At 41.8% G+C, this 21,434-nt stretch overlaps 1 protein-coding gene across 1 annotated transcript in view; it reads left to right on the top strand.

Annotated features, from left to right (window-relative positions):
• Positions 1 to 1,669: 1,669 nt before the first annotated feature.
• Positions 1,670 to 21,434, top strand: part of STK24 (serine/threonine kinase 24) — a 64,696-nt gene continuing 44,931 nt past the window's right edge. Inside the window, exons 1-2 of the mRNA XM_040584426.1 lie at positions 1,670 to 2,040; positions 19,412 to 19,642. Of these exons, the coding sequence (XP_040440360.1) occupies positions 1,999 to 2,040; positions 19,412 to 19,642 (273 nt within the window). The 5' untranslated portion in view covers positions 1,670 to 1,998. The remainder of the gene's footprint in view (positions 2,041 to 19,411; positions 19,643 to 21,434) is intronic.

Here is a 21,434-nt window from a genome sequence, read left to right as displayed (position 1 = left end):
AAGACGACTGCAAAAATGCTTTAGAAAACAATCCAAACAGAAAGTTTTTATAGCGATCCTTGCGACTGTCATTTGGCTTTTGACTGAGGTAAAACTCAAATGAAAGCTTTTACATTTCTTAGAAAATTGCATACCAGTAAACAGTAGAAACATTTTATTTCCTGAAAATAAAAAAACCCCATAATTTAAACTCCATCCCAGCATTCATGAAACTAGCTACTCCTTCATGAACAATTAAGAAAAGAATTCCACTAGTTCAATTTTCTACACAATTTCTATCCGTCATCCTTTCTGTATTTCATTATAGTCAAGAGCTGGTATACTTAGTTTTCAGGGAAACAATCAGTGTGTGTAGATGCACATGTGTACACATACATGCCTGCATAAAGCTGTTTGCCAATTTTACTCAAATTTGACCGAGGGGCAGAAATCCTAACAGGCATATATGTTTCTACAAGTTTCAGGAAAACAAGATCGTGTAGTGCTAGTTCAGCCTGTATTAGACAACGAAGAGTATTGTAACTAGAGGAAAACCTTCAGTGGGCATACCAACTACAAATCAGTGAGACCATTTTATCTTTTAAAGTTTTTTCCTGCAGTTGAGACATTTGCACAAACTCTCTAGTGAATTACCTACTGGTATGTTAATTTATGCAGCGGTGGATGCTCATCTTTTTCTTTAATTCACTTGAAAAGACAGAGAACCACTGTCCTGCGGGTTTCAGGCCCACTGGCCGCCAGGCTCCAATGATTTTAACACTCATGAAGCCGCCTAGCTTTTTGTAGGGGCGGGGGGGGGGGGGGGGGGGGGGGGGGGGGGAAGAAGAGACTCTCAGGGCATTCCCTGGTGCACTGGGGATGTGCGATGGAGCTAACAGGCCAAACACGGCCAGCACACCACCAAGTTCGCGGGGGCCCTGCGTGGGCCCGGGGCTGGCCTCTGGCGCGGGGGAAGCCCGGGGGCTGCCCCGCTCTCCCTCCATTTCGGAGGCACCGCGACCCCCTAACTGCCATTTTCGTTCGCAGCTTCTGACAGGAAGTCAAGTGCTTCCTGAAACCATACACCTCAGGGGAGCCGCGGCGTTACCCTGACCTTTCTTACACCGCCCGAGCCAAGGGGAGGCAGGAAGGGGACATGCCACAACAGGTCTCGGGTTTCTGCCCACTCGGTCTGCCGCCTCACCCCGGCTTCCCCGTTTTAAGCGAGCAGCCTCCGAACCCGATGCTCGCCTCGCTTCACCTGTTCTGCCTCGCCGGCAGCCGAGGCGCCGTTCCTCACGCGGGCTGCCAGCGAGGAGAGGCAGGCCCGGCCCTGCGGGCTGCCGCCGCCGAAAGGGCGAGGGGCGACAGCCAGCCGAACTCCCGGGGCCGGGGCGCGGGCCCCGCCGCCTCCCCTCCCGCTATCCCGAGTGCGATGCAAGCCCGGCGACCGGGAGCCGGCCCTGCCAGCGGTGCTTGGGGGACTCGGGCCCGGCCGGGCGGGTCTCCGCACCCCGCGGTACGCACGGCCCGGCAGCGCTCGGCGCCTCCCGTCCCCCCGCCCCCTCCCCGCCGGCCGAAGCCGATGGCGGCGGGGGGAGGCGACCCGGCGGGGCAGCGCGTGCAGGTAGCCGGGTGGGAGAGGCGGGGCGGGCGGGCGCACGCGCGGCCGCCCCTCCTCCTCCCCCCTCAGGTTTGTCATCTTGTCGCCGGCTGGGCCCCGCGTCGCCAGCGGCCGCTCTGCGCGCGCGGCCGGGGGAGGAGAAGGAGGAGGAGGAGGAGAGATGAGGCGGCCACCGTTGCATCCGTGACGGGGGCCTGGAGCCCGAGCTTGGGACGGCCCCTTTCCCACCGCCGGCGCACAGGCGCTGCTCGCCCGGGGGAAGGGCGCGGAGGAGGAGGAGGAGGAGGACTGCGTGTCTGCGTGAGGGAGAGCGTGGAGATGAGCTAAGCCCTGTCCCCTGGGGCCGCCTGAGGAGACCCGGCTCCCTCTCCCCCGCCGCCCCTGCCGCCGCCGCCATGGCGCACTCCCCGGTGCAGACGGGCCTGCCGGGGATGCAGGTGAGGACCGGCTGCCTGCCCCGCACCGCCCCGGCGGCGGGAGGGACGAGCCCCAAGGGCAGGGGCGGACACGCACCCCGGGGGCGGCGGGAGCGGGGGATGGGCCTCCACCGGCTCTCCCCGCCAGTGGGAATCGGGGGGGTGGGGGCGGCCTGAAGGGGCGCGGTGCGGTCGGTGAGGGGGTTCCCTGGGGCGGAGGGTAGGGGCGAGGGGCGCAAACGCCTCTTCGCTCCCACCCGGCCCCGGGGGCAAAGGAGCGGGATTCCGTAACCCCTGGAAACGAAACGTGCTGCCGGCACCTCGCGTAATGCCTAGCGAGCCCCCCCCCCCCCCCCCCCCCCCCCGCCTGGTGCATCCCTCCCTCCCGTCCCTTCCTCGGCAGCCTCAGCTTTGCCGCAAGTGTGCGGAGCGGAGGGGTGCGTGGTTTGCCCCCCTCTCTCCCCGTCCAGGAGTTCTCGGTGTTCTAATTCACGAAGCGAAGTGTGTCTTGATGGGCGATTTTCGGTCCCGTTATGTTGACGTGGTGAGGGGAAGCATACATAGAAACAGGGCCTGAAAACGCTGACCTTCAGCGCCTGCTGCAGCGCCCATCTCAGTGGTGCTGGCTGGTGAGGTGGGTGTTTGGCTCCGAGAGTTGGTAAGCTGCTGTTCTTATGCGATGGAATTTGCTGGTTCTGCCTTGTAACTATATTTCTGAAATAACTGGTGTGGTTTTCTGGTGACTGAGATGGCTTCTGCGCCCCCCCTGCCCCGTTTTCCTTAGTCCAAATGCAAACTACTGCCAGAAAAACATTAAGGTTATTAGTATCAGTGTGTTGTTTTTCTAATGTTTCCCGCACCTTATTAGAAACTCCCCTGCCCAAACCTCTGAAAGAAGAACTTATGAATGACATGTAGAGTTTTTCTTACTTTATCTCCTGGATTGAAAGTTTTTGTGCTACATTTGGTTTAAGTATTGATCTGCTCTGGTTCATTTTTCCATGAGTCAGGATTTTAAGTCGTGAATCTTTTTTTTTATAACCCCCCCCCCGTAATCTTAGGATTTGAATTTAAAATCTTACATGCTTGGGTGTAGCATGATTTATATGCCCAAGCATATTGCTGGTTGCCAAATAGAGTATGTAGGCCCTCACTCTGAACTGCTTAATAATTTATCGCTCTGTAGGTACTAGTGGTGAGTGTTCAAGTTCACATTCCAAACATGAGCAGACTGCCAGAGACAGAGAAGTAAAGGTTTCTTGGTTTGGCTAGGGCTAGATTAATGTTGCATTTTTTTTATCCTTTTGAGACATGTTAGAACCAAGGTGACTATCTACCAGCTTTGAAATCTGTAATACTTCAGAACTAAAAAGTCAGATTTATAGCTCCTCAGAAGTGACAGGATAAAGATTATTCCAACAATATGCATGTACTGCTTATGTGTGTCCCTGCATGATCTCTCTAAGGGCCTGTGTTTTTTATTGACTTCGTTTGTTATTTAGTTTGTAATGCTGTTAGCTGTACTAAATGGGTAGCTATTCAGGGGTTTTGTTAGCCCACATAATTTGGGAGTTTAAGTCAAATCTTTTTGTTCAAGACAGTGTTACTTTTCTCATGAATTTTTATTGTATTAGAGTTTATTAGGTGTGAACTTGTAACAGTGTAAAAAAAACCAAAAGAAACAAAAAACCAAACACCAAAGTAAAGACCTGCTGACAGGTAGAGGCATAAAGTCTGTCAGAAATACGAATACTACCTGCTAATTTTCTGCACCGAGCTCAAGATGTCTGTGTCCATTTCCATTCTGTCAGAGTATATAGAAATGGTCTGTTTTCAGTACATGATTGTCTTTGACTTTGCTTGCAGATAAATGTTCAAAAAGTAAGGTGCATACAATGTGTGACAGCTGCTTAAATAAGACAAAGGTTATGGTTTAGGACTTCTTATTATGAAGGAGAGGGAGGAATAGAGCTTAGTTCTCTGGGTTATAATTACATTGCTTAAATCACGGGACTATCTTTTCTTTTTCTGTAGTGTGATCCCTCCTCACCACCTACTATCTTCTGCAACAAACGGTGTAAGCAGTGTCAGTGACAAGTTATGCAGCTTTCTCCTGCATTCTTTGCTGAACTTACACAAGACAGCAGTCAGTATCCTGGGGTGAACAAGAGTAACTTCTTAACCCCCCCAAAATCCCATATAGGGACAATGCTTTATTAATGCTGTTTGGCATGAGCAGGGTAGTGTGTAAATAGGGCAGAGGAATGAAGGATTAATGTATTTCTGCCTGAACAACATAATCTGATCAGTGTTTGAGGAGTGATGCATAAAAAGTGAGTGGGTAGGGAGTGAGCCAAAGGAATGAAAAACTGTGGAGGAAATGTAGGATGGTGCTGGAAGGCTGTCAAAACCTGAGATTCGCTGTCTGCTGCAAAGTGGGCATGTTGTAACCTGAATAAAAACAGGGTTGGGTTTTGACCTAAATTTCTGTGCATGCAAATAAGTTTGGACTCAAAGTTTATCAGTCCTTGGTTTAAGGGCTTTGTGTAGATAGGAGTTTGAGAGTATGACATGAAGGTGCATCATTACTAAACTGAGAATATGTTGTCTACCTTCTTGATGTTTTATAGAAGTGGCCTGGGGAGAATGCTTGTTTGTAATGCATGAGGTTCTGCAAGGCTGGTTCAGAGTAAGTGTATATGACCTTGATTTTCAGACTGGCCTGCATTTCAAGGCTTTGGTAAGCTTCTGTAACTTCTTTATGGATGCTGCTTTTTTAATAACGAAGTACTGTGTTTATAAATTTATGGTAAGGATGCTAGCTGAACTGTAATGTGTTTTGAAGCATGTTAGGAGTGTGTTGGACCAAAAAGCTCGAGAAATGTAGGCTGGCAGAGAAAATCTTAAGGGATGAAGCTGCAAAACACAGTAATACTGTACATCAAGCTGTTGGATATGTGGTGGCAGCCAGTTTTAAGGTAATCTTTAACAATAAAATACTAAAATGAGTACTGATTAAATGTTTTTTTCCTTTCCCCACTTAAAATGTTTTGGTGGTAAGCTGCTTCTGGCTTGCTTGTGTTTTTCTCTATTTCTGAAGTTAGAGAACCAGAAAAGCTGTTTTTTGCCCTAGCTTTTCTGTGTGCTTCTAACTGTGTGAAATAACTGTGTAGAACAGATTTTTATTAACCTGCTTTAAAATGAGTGTTATATTATGGTAAGAACAGTAAGAATACTTTAAACTCCTGAGAAAAGAGAAATGGTTTTGTTGGCTTCAGATCCCAGAGAAGTGAGGAAAACCCACAGGTGGTTTGCCTTTTTGCAGTCAGCTGTGTTCAGGCGGTACAGTGCCATGGTTAGAATAGATCCAGGTATGACTTCTAGTTGTATTTCTACGTGTTTGTATAATAAAGGTAATTAAAAGTTTCAGCTGAATAAGAGTTTCAGATACACTTCTTTGGCATAATGAACATTGAGTTACTGATTAGAAATAATTAGTCACCTTCTTTTTCCTGTTTTGGTCTTCTAAAGAGGGAAAAACACCCCAAAAGATCAACCCACCTTTCCCTAAATGCCCTGAAGCCCTGAACTTTGTTTTGTTTTTTCTCTCAGATTTTTCTGAGAAAGTTTACTTGTATTTTTAGGTGTGCCCATATGTCAGCTTCATAAAATTCCTAAGGTGCTTTTAAAATTCCATCATCTGTAAGCCAAGCCCCTTCTGTGTGATAAAAGCTTTTATACTCCTCCCTTTCATTTTTTTGGTAACAATAACAGCATTTATGCAATATAAGTTAATTTTAATCATTTTTCATTGTTATCTTCAGTACAAGGGCTGCAGGTTCTTCATCCAAAATGTAAATAAGCATTGATGTTCATACTGTCTTGCTTCAAGAAATACTAAAAATTTAACGAAGTTTAAGTGGCAACTTGACAAACGAACAGGAAAGAAAAGTTGTTAAATATGAAGGCAATATTTCTGTCTGGGAAAGTGTTTGAACTGTCAGTTTGCTGGAGATTGGAAGAATGTTTTGGGAAATAACTGCTATTGTCTGTTCTTGCACTTTTCCCAAGACGTTAGCTTTTGACTGCTGCAGAAGTGTTCTGGCCTAGATGATCCTTTGTTCTGATCCAGCATGGCTGTTCCTTTGTTCTTACACACTATATGTATTACTGTCTTCCCTATTATAACTCATTCTCCCTTTACAGTAAACTGTTGCAACTACTTAATATATGAGCTCTGGTTTTGGTCATTGCAAAACATTAAAGTTGCTAAATCAAAGGCACTGGAAATGCCACATAGCCTCTGCTGCCTTCAATTTGCAGCTTCTGCATGGGAGATAAAACTCAAATTGGGGGAAAATACTTCTTTGAAAGTTTGTGCTTGCTGTTACCCTTTGTTACAGTTTGATAAATATTTTGTAGTAATTTACAGCACTTAATTATTTGACTGATTCTTGGACTGTTACAATCATGGCTGATCTGTTTTAAAATATGCTGGAGATAGATGTCATGATTCTGTGGCATATTACAAGCTCATTCCTTGGGTACAAGAACAGAAGAGTTTTAATTTGTGAAAACAAAGTTTGCATCTTCTCTCTCTCTGGAGGTCAAAGGCGGTATAGGGCTATGCAAGAGATGTATGGAGCTGTTTCAGAGAAGTTGACTTACCAACAGTGGAACTGTTGATATCAGTAAGTCATGTGTAGCAGTTTTTAGTGAATATATGGATAATAAGCTTTTTTCCTCGTAACACCCCCAGAATCTTGCTATTAAGCATGTGTGGAGGCACTGGAGTTGGTTTCCTTTGGACATGCTGCTATGGGTGGCTTCTTGGTGTTGTGCTTTACTTCCTAGGAAGTCATTGTTTCAGGGAGAAGCTTCAATTTGGATAATGTTATTAAATCCTCATGCTGTTAACTCGGACTATACAGTTAAAATGGCTGCAGTTCTGTTTTCTCAGTCTTTAAGTTTCTTTGTTCTTTCTTTCTGTGGCCTTTGCAGGTACTTTTCTATTAGGTAGAAAATGACTGGTAATTAGCTGTAACGTATAGACTGCTCAGTCTTTGGGGAGTGGTTTGAGGTACCCAGTCTGATAGTTTTTTGGGTTGACTTCATTGCTTCATGAATAGCTGAAGGATTTAAGACTGCTTTTTGGAATAAGGATTGTCAATAGTGAATCCTTATTTTTTGTGAATCTCTGTGTTACATTTTTTCTAGCCCTTCTGTGGTTTTGAAGCTATACATTTTAGACATGCTTTCCAAAATTCTACTTAATTTTTAATGTTTATATAAAGGTAGGGTGTAGTATTTATACAGAGCCAGAGGAGGTAAGGAAAGGCACTCTTAATTTCCAGAGGCTGAGCTTGCCAGAACAGAGATCCAAAACTAGATTTTGTATTGGTCACATCCAGGATGGTTTGTCATCCTTGTTAGTTACTGTGTGACCAATGTCAGCATTCACCTTTCTGCCTTAACTGTTGTCTTGCCATTAGTGTTAACAGCCTCTAAACAGGAAAAACTTATTTCCATCAGGTAGCCTTCCAGAACCAAACAGATACTGCTTGTGGCAGCTATATCTTTCAGGGACCCTTATAGACCAACCACTTGGGCTAGTCATATGTTATGGAAAGCTTCATGTTTGAGTAAGGTGCCCTTTTAGTCAACTGTCATCTTTGTTCCCCAGAGAGACAGAAGACTACTGATGTAGTGAATACATTTAAATATTGGGGCTTGTGTTATGAGTGGTATACAAGGCTTTGATGTCAACTTTTACATAGTGGCATCTTTTATGCTTCTGAGATAGAAAATGGATATATGTATCTTGGGTATATTTTTAGATTTTGTTTAAATTATTTTCATTCTCCCTCTTGGGGGTATACCAAACATTGATGAACAAAGCCAGCAAGTTATCTAATATTATAATAATATGAAACACTGCATCCATTCTATAATAATTTGGTCCCTGCTACACAGAAAAGATGTGGACAGGCCTGAGAGGGTACAGAGAAGGGCCACAGAGATGATCAAAGGACTGGGAAGCCTGCCATATGAGGAAAGGCTGAGCTAACTGGTTTTATTTGGCCTTGAGAAAAGAACGCTCAGGGGAGACCTTATTACCATGTTCCAGAATTTAGAGGGTGGCTACAAAGAAGATGGAGACTTCCTTTTTGCAAGGAATCACATGGAAAAGACAAAGGGTAATGGGTACAAGTTACTCCTGGTGAGATCCTGATTGGAGGCAAGAGGACAGTTTTTCATGATGAGAATGGAATAATCTCCCCAGTGAAGTGGTGGATTCCCGAACATCGGATGCTTTTAAGGTTTGACTGGACAGGGTGCTGGGTCATCTTGTTTAGACCGTGATTTTGCCGAGAAAGGTTGGACCAGATGATCTTTGAGGTCCCTTCCAAGCTGGTACTCTGATCGAATTTGACCTGGTTATTGCTTTTGTGATGATACACCTGCCTCCACTGGTGAAACGTTATTTGACAAAGTGGTGTTGTGTGGAGGCAGCTATATAGTCAAAACCTCTTTTACTTGTAAACCTCATAAATAGATGACTTGGAGTTTGTCCATATAGATCTGTTAATCTGGGGTAAGTTTCCATGTATGCACCTAAAAATGAGTTACAGAGGCAGTAACATTAGGATGCATCGCTTCAAAGCACTGAATTTGAGATGCAGAAGGAGAAATTCTGTAAGAGAATATTTAGTTTTATGAGAAGAAGATATAAGGACAATAAAATAACTGCATACTACATGAGAATAGTCTAAGAACAATTTTAGTATTGGGTTTCCAAATGCATTATTAAAGTGGTCTCAGTTTTCCTGCAGGGAAAAGCCGTTTTTATGGTGATCTTCAGCTTCTGCATTCTAATTTTTTTTGGTACAGATAAACTTGTCTGTGGATGTAGCAACTTCCTTTTGACAAAATTGCGAGCTTACTTAAGCTCATGTGTTTAGATTATGTGCCTCAGTCTTGAACCATGATTAGTACAAGGTGGTAATAGTTGATACCAGTAAAACCTGTTTGCTTGGGAAGACAAGCTTGTTTAAAGCTCTAGTATGTTACCTGAATCTAAACTCCTGGATATGTTCAGGATGTATAGTTCCAAAATCAAATAAATGTAGTTTACTTTTGAAGAGGAGTGTTGAACAATCTTTTTGGTGAAATGGCTTTCATAAGCCAATAAATATTTTGTTTATTGGAAGTATCTATGCATGGAATTGTTCCCTCTTAGATGTGTGTGTTGATTCTACATTAGTATAGAACTAAGAACCTTCTGCAGTGCAACTCTGTAGAATGTGAAGCTTGACACAGGAAAATTTTGGGAATGCTTGTGCTACCCTGTTCTATTTTTAGTTGCATTGTTTGGCAGCCTCTTAAGAAACATGAGTTTGGTTTTTTTTGCCAGATGATAGAATGGATACAAGTGTCTCCCCTCAAATTATGAGATTGCTATAGATCCTAAAACTCATTCTTTTGCTTCTTTTCCTCAATTAGTATTAATGCAACATACATTTCTGATTGCCTCTATTAGCATTACTTATTCAGCCATTTGTCTGACCATTTGCCATTTCCCACCCTAATGGTGGGAATTTCCACAAAGAGCCACTATTTTATTTTTTTCTTTTTATCAATAGCTTAGCTAATTATGAGTGATTTTTACTGTGTTTGGTCTTTCTGACAAGTGGAAACAAGTGAGAGACATTGTTCTAAACCTGTTTTTTGGGACTCTTTTCCTTAGCTGTCTTTCTCTTGGTGTCTAAAACACATTTTGGGTTTCACAGCTATGCTGTGTCTACTGGTAATACTTGTTTGTTGCTTTCGTTGTGTGCTCAAGGCATGGAGAGATTTTCAATTGCAATGATTTACATTTTAAAAGTAATGGATGGAAGGGAGTCAGTTAGTTACAGGTTATGAAAGTTTTTAGTAATGTTATATTAAAAAAATGACCCTGAGAAACTATTCAGAAATTCAGCATATTTAATTGGATTTTATTCTTTCTGAATGCTTGTAAAAATCAGGCTATGGTTAGGTAACTATTACTTTTGGTATTAAACTCTTTAACATGGTACACTAAGCAGCTTTCTGAATGAAAAGCTGAATGAAGAATACCGTAAGATTACAGTGTGATTTGTGCAGAGGACATTGCACCCAGAAGATGGTATTACTTAAGTGGGAATTTGGAAGCATGTTTTGGATATCCATGTTGTTGATAGTGTATTCTGAGTCTCAGATAAGTGCATCTTCCTTGACAATAAGTGGGAAGAGGGTTATACAATGGCTGAGGAATACTTTTATGATAGGCTAACTCCCCCCCCCTTCCCAAAACATACTTAAAACCTGTTCCAGTGTAGTTAGAACAAGGGAGTTGAACTGTGTGAACAAATGCAAGTACTGCTGAGGCCATTGTGTTGCATGCTATGTATTTTTATCCTCATTTGCTTGTGACATGCAAAGTGTGTGAGAGATGCAAGGTTTTACAGCTTTAGTTTTTGCTTTCCCCCTCCCATTACAACCCACTGAAGTTTCATGGCAGAATTTATGGCAGTTGTTCCTTTTCATGATAGGTAATGTGTTGCTAATTCTTCAAATGGTAACTCTTCCCCCCCCCCAAAAAAAAAAAAAAAAAAAAAAGGAGAAAAAAAAAAAGAAAAAAAAAAAAAGAAAAAGGAAAAAAGGCAGTTTCCTTATGGTAGTGTGTCTCTGAATTGAATAATTATAACATTGGAGATGGAAAATGAGAAGTACGGAATGCATATATTTGAAGAATAAAGAAAAGAACAATAGTGTTCTCTTTGACTGTTGACAAATTCTCAGTGAAACAGCTGGATCTTGGTTTTACACCTAGTTAGTATAGATGAATGTTTTCATTCTAATCTTTGCACCTTTCATTAAATGTTTTGCTGATTAGTCCTCTGAAAAAAAAAATAAATCAGTTGTTTCTGTTCATGATAATTATAAAGTGGCTATCCAAGTTGAGTTCATTTTATTTTATTATCAGTAGGTGAAACTGAACCTTTGGTTCAAATTTTAAGGCTGCTTAAATATTTTTTTTCTTGTTTAGATAAAAGTCCCAGGTTGTAAATCCAAATATTTTATCTTTTTGGGTTAGCTGTTCTCTGAAAATACAGGTGGGGCTTGATACAATGCAGTAAAATCAAGCAGTTTTTCTGCATGCTGCCTCTGTTTTGTTTCAGTTTCCCACCAACAGCAGAATATAATCTTGTGTATTGTATGAGTTATATATGCTGTATATATATTGCTGAAAGCAAAAACTTGAGAGGTTCAGAAAAAGGTAAAATGCTGGTAGTAAAATCTGGGGCTTCTCATTCCTGGAAGTAGTTTTTCCTGATGCAAAACTATCTTCTATGGGTGTTTATTTACAATATATCTCCACTGCTGCCACTTGTGCAGCTAAGTCTGGGGGAGTAAAAGTAAAAATGAAAGCTGCTTAGTACTGGTCTGTGTTGAGGTGAATAGGCTTTAGATGGTTTTTGAAAGATTGCAAGTGATGGTACAGAAAAACCTTTGCAGTGCTGCTTCTAAAATGGAGAGCTGTGTGAAGAACGATGACATCGAACATGCCAGCTGTTTACTTTGACTGGTGTTTAGGCTTGAAGTTCTCCAGGTATTTGAGAAAACTGTATAAACTTGTCTGCTAGATTTCTGTTCTTTGGTCTTTATAGAAATCAATTTAAAATAAAGAAACGATGTGCAGCAATAGTGGTGTGTTTTTTTTGTTTTGTTTTTCAAAAGAAATTGATGTATTTGCACAGTAAATTTAGCAGTAAAAATAATTCTTGATGTGACGGAAATAATGTATTGCAAAATAGCCAAGACTGGAAGGGACCCTCTGGAGCATGTGTAGTCCACCTCCTGCTCAAAGCAAAGTCAGCTAGTGGGTTGCTCAGGACCACATCCAGTGTAACTTTGAATAACGCAAAGAATCTACAACCTGCCTGGGTAACCTGTTCCAGTGTTGGACTACCCTTACAGAGGGAAGTATTTTTTTTTCCTTTTGGTTTTATTTTTCTTTTTTTTTCTGAAGTTTTAATGGAACCTCCTATATTTCAGTTTGTGCCCATTGCATCTTGTCCTTCCACTGGGCACCACTGAGAGGAACCTGGCTCTGTTGTCTTTACACCTTTCCAGCGGGTATTCACGCACAGAAGATTTCCAGCCCCTCAGCCTTCTCTTCTCCAAGCTAAACAATCCCCACTCTCTCAGCCCCCACTTCATACATCTGTTGCTGCAATACTTAACCATCTTTGTGGCCTTTCGCTGGTCTCGCTCCAGTACACCCATATCTTGGTCTGGGGAGCCCAGAAGTGGCTGCAGCACTGCAGATGTGGTCTCACCAGTACTGAGAAGAGGGGTAGGATCTCCTCCCTTGACCTTCTAGCAATGTTCTTCCTAACGCAACCCAGGATGTTGTTGTGGTGTTTGTCGTGGTGGCACATTGCTGGCTTATGTTCATCTGGATGTGAAGGACTTGACTTTAAATCCACTTGCCAGCCAGTCAGTCTTCAGCCTGTATTGTGTATGGTGTCACTGTACTGCTGTGACTTCTTAAATATGATGGATAGCGGTTTAACAATTTTAACTGTCAGTTCCTTCAGGACCCGTGCAGATGCACCTCATCACATCCCAAGGACTTGTGCAACTTCAGATTCCTCAGATGGTGTTGAACCTGATCTTTGGTGGTTCTTCATTCTCCCAGTTCCTGCCTTTGCCTTCTGCAACTTGGGCGGTGTGGCTGGAGCACTTGCCACCGAAGACTGAGGTGAAAATGTCATTGAGTACCTCAGCCTTCTCTGTGTCCTGGGTAACCAGGTTTCCCGTTTCCTTCTGGAAAGGGCTCACATTTTTCCTAGGCTTCCTTTTATCACCGACATACCTATAGAAGCTTTTCTTGTTGCCCTGGATGTCCCTGGCCTGATTTAATTCTGTCAGGGCTTTAGCTTTCCTAACCTTTTCCCTGGCTGCTTGGACAATTTCACTGTATTCTTCCCAGGCCACCTGTCCTCGCTTCCACCCTTTGTAGCTTTCCTTTTTGCGTTTGAGTTTCTCCTGGAGCTCCTTGCTCATCCATGCAGGCCTCCTGGCTTTTTTTCCCATCTTAGTCTTTGTTGGGATGCATTGTTGCTGAGCTTGGAGGAGGTGATCCTTGAATATTAACCAGCTTCCTTGGGCGCCTCTTCCCTCCAGGGTTTTATCCCATCATACAGTACCAGGCAGATCCCTGAAGAGGCCAAAGTCTGCTCTCCTGAAGGCCAGGGCAGTGAGTTTGCTGTGTGCCTTCCTCTCTGCCCTCAGGATCTTGAACTCCACCATTTCATGTTCACTGCAGCCAAGGCTGCCTTGAGCTTCATGCTCCCCACCAGCGCCTCCTGGATGGTGAGAACAAGGTCCAGCGTGGCACCTGTCCTCCTTGGCTTCTCTATCACTTGAAGAAGGAAGTTACTGTCAGGGCATCCCAAGAACCTTCTGGATTGCCTATGCCCTGCTGTGTTGTCCCTCCAACAGATACCGGGGTGGTTGAAGTCCCCTGTGAAGATGAGGGCTTGTGAGTGTGAGGTGACTCCTATCTGTCTGTAAAGACCCTCATCTGCTTGGTCTTCTTGGTCGTGTGGCCTGTAGCAGATCCCCATTATGATGTCACCTGTCCCTGTCCTCCCTTTAATCACATCCCATAAGCTCTCAGTCAGCTCCTCATCCATCCCCAGGCACAGCTCCATGCACTCCAGCTGGTTGCTGACATAGAGGGTGACACCTCCCCCTCATGTCCCCTGTCTGTCCTTCCTAACGAGCCTGTATCCTTCCATTCCAACACCCCAGTCATAGGAGTCATCCCACCAAGTCTCTAATGCCGACCAGATCACAGCCCTGCAGGCATGCACGTGTCTCTAACTCCTCTTTTGTGCTCAGTCTTGATAGGGAATGGGGATTGGACTGAGTAATTTGGAATTGATTTGGTGAAATGAAAAGTACACAGAATGCGGTGCTGAAAGATGGTTGTCTATTCCAAAAGAGCAGACATAGAGAAATGAAGAGATCTGCCAGTAAAATCAGTTGCCCATATAAGCTTGAGAACTTGAATAAGGAGATAGCTTTTAATTATTGTAAGTTAAAGAGAAAAACAGTTTTTTTAACCCTTTGCTACAATAACTGCATGAATAACCCTTCGTGAGTGGGTGTTAGAAATAAGAAATGGGATGAAATGCAGAAAGATTCAGTTGAAGCTGTATTCTACGTCAGAATGGTTATGGATAAAGTTTGGTTTAATTATTTTGAATTTCAGTAACGCTTTCTGTTGACCTATAGGGGCAGTTAGTGCAGATGAGAGTTACGGTTTCATTAAAATAAATACCTTGTAAGGTGTGTATTGTCCTGACCATGATTAGAGTACTGGAGAGGTAATGTCGGAGTGGATAATGCTGCTGGTTTCTCCAGGAATGTTTTTGACAGATGGTGACTGAAAAGTGACCTTAGCATAAAAAAAGACAACGCATGCTGATAAAAGTTGCTGATAGTACAAAATTAAAGGCACCTGTTATACTTGAGAGGCCATTACTGAAGAGCTACACAGCCTTGAAGAGTTGAATTACTGAACAGAATAGCATAAAGTGCAAGGTGTTGTAAGTATGAATTATTACAAGGGACCTTTGCAATAGGCTGGGAACTCACTGTTTGGAAATACGGAGGATTAGGAAGAGGTGAGTGGCTTTAGTTGGTCACAGCTGAGTTAAAGCCATGAGGCCAAATGGAACAAATTGTCCAATACGTTCTCAGATCCAGTCTTTATTCTGTAGAAGTGGACAACAGTGATGTTAGGTACTGAGAAGAGTTAATTCGAAGTGCAGTATGTTTTTGTGGCTGACTAAGGTCAAAGTAATGAATCCAATGTGGAACAAGTACAGGGAGATTACTCAAATTATTGGGTGAATGGTGGCTCTGCTTGTCGTGAAAAGTGAAGGACTTTGTTCTGCATGGTGAAACAAGATGGAGGCGGAGACAGGATGGCTGCGATTGGCATTCAGAAGTTTGAAAAACTATTAAAAAAAAAAAAAAAGACAAACTAATCTGAGTGGTTATGGGAATTGAAAGTTCTGTAATCACTAGATGGAAATGTTCCAGACCTTGTTTTTCATTTGCCACATGATGTATTCTGTGACACACTTAGAAGGACGTATTTTAGTGGTAGAGATCTAGCTCCTTATCAAACAAGGTGATTAGCTTTAGTCTTTTGCAACAGATGTTGCTGCTCACTTCTGTGCTTTCTAGCAATATTCTGTGTGCTTAGTCACAGAAAGGCTCATTTATTGGTTCCCTTTGTTTTAATATTAGTAGGAGAAAGCTATATGCTTAGTGAAAGCTTGAGAAGAGTCGAGTCAGCAAAAATGTAGTGACAGAATCTATGGAAGACATTTTGCTCTGTTCAGTCAGGTAGAGAAAATATTTATAAAAATACTTGTTTGTTTTGGCTCTGTTGGAAGTATTTACAAAACCAAGCAAATATGAGAATCCTTTCCAGATGTGATCTTGGAAAATATGAATGGGAATTGGCCAGTCATGTACTTTCAAATTCAAGCAGCTCATTATGTATCTGGAGGCCTGATCTCTCTGTTTTTGAAATAAAGCAGGTTGTTAGAGTGAGATGAAATGGTAGTTTTCCAAAAACGTGTGTTGCCAGTAGTTTAAGGCTCTCACTGTGAACACCTGGTCTCCTGAGAAGAAAATACAGACAACCTTAGCAAGAGAAGTTTTTTTTTTAAAAAAACCCAGTTGCTCCCTCTTGTTGCTTAGATCAGAATTCAAGAGTGGTGACTTTTGAATTTTAAAACTAAGAAATGAATTTACTGAAGTTCTGCTTTGGCAAGGAAAAGTGTGGTGGTTTTACTTATGATTAGTAATTTCACAAGGAACTTGGAGAAGGAACTATTATTAATAATAATTTTAATTATATTGATTCCAGCTATTATTGAACAATTAACACTTAAAAATGGCTGTGAAATTTTGATTGTAAAAAATCAAGCTGGGACAGTTTTTTCCTGCTTCTCAGGACTTTCAGAAACAGTTATCTTCCTTGCTTTTTTGGAATTACTAACACAAAGTGACTGGGAAAATATTCTTTTGCAGTTGTTTTATAAAACTTTCAGCCTAGTACCAAAATCCCAAGAGCCTGATACAGTAAAAATGAGGCTGTGAGAGTTCTGCAAATCTCTGAAGATGGTGGTGTCATGAAGTAATGGGCTTTAATATATGATGATAATAGATGTTTGAGGGATTGAGGGGGAGAAGGGACAATAGGGGGTTAAAACAGAAGGCCAACAGATCTCAAAGAGCTGCTGGCAGGTAGCCCTTGTATTTGTCTCTGTTAGAACAACTGCAGTACACTGCCAGTTTGAGTAGTGCTGGCTTTTTAGTCTCCGGAGATGAAACACCGTTTGTTTGGGGGTTTTTCCCTTTCTTTTTTTTTTGGCAGCTGTGACTGGGATTAGGTTGTGATTTACCCAAATGCCTTTGTAGTGATGTAATGTTTAGATTCCTGTGGCTGGTGAATGGAACTAGAAGGCTTGTGTGGATGGATTAGGAGTGCACAGCTCTCTCCAGCACATCATCTCAAATTCTAACACAGTATGTATGAAAACATAGACTGGTAATTGTCTTCCACAAGGGAAAATATCTGATGCAAGTGTTAAGATTATTGTTATTCATGAAGAATTCTCAGAGAAGACCATTTTGAATATTGACAAAAAAAAGCACCAAACATTCAGGGGGGCATGAGGAGAACCATTACAGCATGATTTGGTTCCTAGTTTTGTCATCTTATAAATTATGTCCCTGGAAGTGTTGCTAAAAGGATAACTGCAGTTGCTGGAAAACATGAAGTGCCCTGGTCTTGTTTCCAAGTGGGAGATATGTTAGCATATTATGTATTTAATAGCATGTAATAGTATGTAATTCTCATTACATTGAACTTAGAGGAACAAGATTCTTTTGGTGGAGTGGGCTTGGATCTCTTGCTCTGTTCCTTTTAATGACAAAAGTATAAACCCCCATGTCCTTATGTGTCGAATTTTAACCCTGGCTGGCAACAAAACACCATGCCGTCACTCACTCTCTCCCTCTCACTCAGAGGGATGGGGAGGAGAATTGAAAAGGAATGTAAAACTCGAGGGTTGCGACGAGAACAATTTAATAGGTAAAGCAAAAGCCACGCACACAAGCAAAGCAAAACAAGGAATTCATTCCCTGCTTCCCACCGGCAGGCAGGTGTTCGGTCATCCCCAGGAGAGCTGGACTCTATCATGCGTAACAGTTACTTGGGAAGACAACGCCATGTCAGATGACCCCCTCTTCCTCCTTCTTCCCCCAGTTTATATGCTCAGCATGCCGTCCCATGGTATGGCATACCTCCGTTGGCTGGTTCAGGTCACCTGTCCTGGCTGTGTCCCCTCCCAATGTCCCGTGCTCCTCCAGCCCTCTCGCTGGCAGGGCCCAGGAAACTGAACAGTCCTTGACTTGGTACAAACATCACCCAGTAACAACTAAAACCATCAGTGTCCTGGCAGCATTGTTCTCACATCAGAGCCAAAACACAGCACTGTACTCGCTGCGAAGAAGAAACCCAACTCTATCCCAGCTGAAACCAGGACATTGTTTGTTTCTGAAACTGCGTTCAGATAGAAAGATAGATCCATAAGACAAATCATGGGGAAATTCTTGGGGCTGGTGAAGTTTTGCAGTATACTTAGCAGAGTGTTTTTTCTTTGGACCGATCTCACCAGTGATCTGTTCTTGGGCTGATTATCTGAAAACTCTGATGCCTTGTATCTTGCTTTGAAGTATTAGAAGTATCAGTGTACTCAGTTTGCGCCACAAGATGATAGAATCCAGACTGCTCCACACTGCCTGAAGAATTGAGTGGGTTTATCTCTGGGCTCAGTCAGTCACAGCTACCTGGTCCTCAAAACAGCTATTTCAGCTGTGAAATTCAGATACCTCCAGATGAACTAAAACATCTTCTAGACTATCTTCTTCTCAAGGCTACATGGGTTAGTTACATAACCTTTGAGCTGTGAGAGCACAAATAGAAGTATAGGTTAGAAATGCTGTATGTTAATTGTTAAAGAGAAAATGTTGGCTCAGTGCTTGTCAGTGGTAACTTTAGAAATTTTAATTCCTCTCTTTATGCTTTTACAAAGTTTAGCTAAGTATAAATGTGTGGGTTTATGCCTATTTAGGCATTACTGAATTTTTCTTGTATGAGCCTCTTTTTTTTTCCTCTATCAACAATGTCTATTTGCTTAGTGCGAACCTCATCCTTTTAACTACAATAAGAAGTCTTTTGAAGTGTTTGTTTTACTTTTTAAGGGAAAGATTCTAAGTAATGCTATCTTGTTTTTCTTCATTTCATGACTATTTCCCCTACCTATGACTTTTCCAGTTTAATTGTATTTAATGGTATGTATGCTTTTGTTAGCTATAAAGGGTCCTTGCTGTTAGATGAAGGTGGTACACAATGGAATTTACCATCTGTGCAGTGAAAGTGAGAAGCCTAACAGCACTAGTGGCTAGCTGAATACTTGACAGTGGAAGAAAAACTAATAGGTAGGGTGGTCCATGTAGGTCTTGTGTTTGCTTGTTCAGGTGAGCACTTGTCGTTTTCATGTGACTGTTCAAATCAAGATAGATGGGAACAGGATGTTTTTTAGGAGTGAATGAGTTTTTCTTTTTTTGCTTCTCTCAGTTGGATAAAGAGATCCAGCTCCAGAAAACCTTAGGGTCAGGGATAAGGAGGAAGCATGGCAGTTCATGGAGGTGATCCTTAGAAGGAAATTGAAGAGGATTGTTTGCTGCATCAAACAAAGGAAATGGTAGTCTGTGCACTGAAGAATGGGAACAAAATCCTTAAGAGGATGAGATATGTAAAAAATAAAAATTGAACAGGGTAGGACCCTGGGTTCTGAGAATGGACCAATTTTGAGAGAAAAGGGTGGACAGAAGTTTACTTCTATTGGTAGTGGTATTTGATCTATTTTGGTTTTAATAGAAGCCAAATCTTTGCAAGGATCTTTCAGTCTCAGTGTGCAGTTTATTGACAAAGAAAAAGAAATCGAGGTAGCAGCACTTTCTGGTGCCAGATAGGATAAAACTCTGTTACAGGGATGGCGTTAAATTTGTACTTTATGTACAGGAAAGCATAAATGTTGCAATGTGTGTCTGTAAGGGATGTGGTAAGGACATGTTAATAATGGAGATAGAAAAAGTATAGCTGGATAGGTACAAATGTGTAGAATTTGAAGTGTTTGTTGCCTTCAAATATATGACACTTCATTTCATTGTTACAAATACTAATGAACTTTTCTCTTATTTTTAACAGACCCTGAAGGCAGATCCAGAAGAACTGTTTACCAAACTGGAGAAAATTGGTAAGGGCTCTTTTGGTGAAGTTTTTAAAGGAATTGACAATCGGACTCAAAAAGTGGTGGCTATAAAAATTATTGACCTAGAAGAAGCAGAAGATGAAATAGAAGACATCCAACAAGAAATCACAGTGCTGAGTCAGTGTGACAGTCCATATGTAACTAAGTATTATGGATCCTATTTAAAGGTAAGGTGCTTACAGGTGGTGGTGATTTGATTTTGTAAATAATTTTTTTCCAAGTTATGCAATTGTGCCTCTTTTTGTTGGCAAGGTTTCAGTCAGACCTCAGTTGAAGAAAAATATATTTTTGTCCTTTCAACTCTAAAGAAATAATGAGTTACTGTATTTTGAAGTGTGACAGAACTTAGTAGAAAAAAAAAGTGTGCATGTGTCTTGCTATTTCTGTACAAAAAGAATTTAAATAACATTGATTTGTTAAGCTCTAAGTAATATGTTTAGATTCCCTTAACATTAGGAGAATGTAACTCTTAACTGTTGTTTAAATTCAGAAAACATGACTTAAGTCTGCATTTGAGTTGTTGAAACATTAAAAACAACGTAGTATCAGCTGTTGCGTGAAGCTTGAAAGTTTTTGTTGAGGTCTGATTAGCAGCAAAGCTTAGGTTGCATGTCAAAGGAGACCGAACCTAGGCTTGATGTGAGTGATTTAAAAATTAAAATCTAAAAGCTAATTTATTTGCACATTAGCAAACAGCACATTAGCTGTAAATGAAGCTATAGGAAGGGGTTTCCATTAACTGCCTTGTGAATCTGTTTCCCTTCCCTCCCTCTGCTAGTTAATTTCAGAGTTCAGTTCTAAGTGTGCCAATTACAGCTGGTTTTGTCTGAATTTTTTAATTGGATGGACACAGTGATTTATTACCTCCAAAAGGCAGTGAAAATTTCTGGAAGCTTTTGGTATTTATTTTTTTTGGTCAGACTTTGTCCCCATCTGAATAGCTCTTTCTTTTATGACAGTAAGATGGCAATCTAGTAAGAGATGTCCTCTTGATAGGGTTTGAAGTTACAAGTAGGCAGAAGATACTTTAAAATTAATTTTCAGGTGTCTTTTCCTTTTGTGGAAGCATTCTATTTATCAGCAAAGACATGGAGGTTCTGAAAGGGGAACCTCATTTTATCTCTGGATTTCTGAGACTGCCAATTAGTTTCCAAGGGAAAAAGGACTTTTTCTGAATCCAGGAGATAAATTACTGAATTAACAGACAGTTTTTCCTTTCTTCCTTGTGCTATGAACCAGTTTGCTTGGGCATGTTACCACTGAATGCTTTGTGAATGGTTTCAGACCTGAAAACCTGTCACCAGTGCTGGACTTTGAAGTTATGTATAGTTTAGATCCCAGAAGCATCAAGAGGCGCATAACTGAGCGCAGTAATATTTTTTATTATAGATTTTTATTATAAATTTTAATTATGGCTTTTATTACTACTTTTGAAATTTCTTGGTCCAGGTTTGGTAAGTTAAGTATGGCGAAAAGGCGAAAGTGACATTTCTCTCCTGGGCTGTCTCTCTGCTTCAAATTTGTTCATTTTAGAGGAGGAGCAGTAAAATCTTAAAGGATAAGTGAAGCAGAATACAAGAAAAGTAGAAGTTTGATGGGAATGCCACTTAATAGTTTTTAAAATGTGTAATAGCAATGTGGCTGAAAAAGATAATCCAGTGTTGGAATTCGAACTGAGTGAATGTCAAATTTTATTGAGGTAGTGTTGCAACTGTTGCTTTTACTAATTGAAGGAGAGAGGAGGCAGTAGGGCTCAGTAGCCTGGCTGGGTTTGGCTGGATGGAAGTGTCATTAGTGATATTTGTGTTTATTGCTGTGAGGAGGACCCTCTGAAAATAGTTGTGCCTTCTGCATCCCTTCTGTCAAGTGCAGTAGCGTGTGGATTTTCCAGCTTGCATCAGTTTTCTAAGATACTGCCCTAACAGTGCCTATGTATGACTTCCTGGTTACTTTTAGAGG

Source organism: Falco naumanni, chromosome 2 (genome assembly GCF_017639655.2).
Source record: "Falco naumanni isolate bFalNau1 chromosome 2, bFalNau1.pat, whole genome shotgun sequence".
NCBI classification, from domain to species: Eukaryota; Metazoa; Chordata; class Aves; order Falconiformes; family Falconidae; genus Falco; species Falco naumanni.
This window is presented reverse-complemented; position numbering and strand designations above follow the sequence as displayed.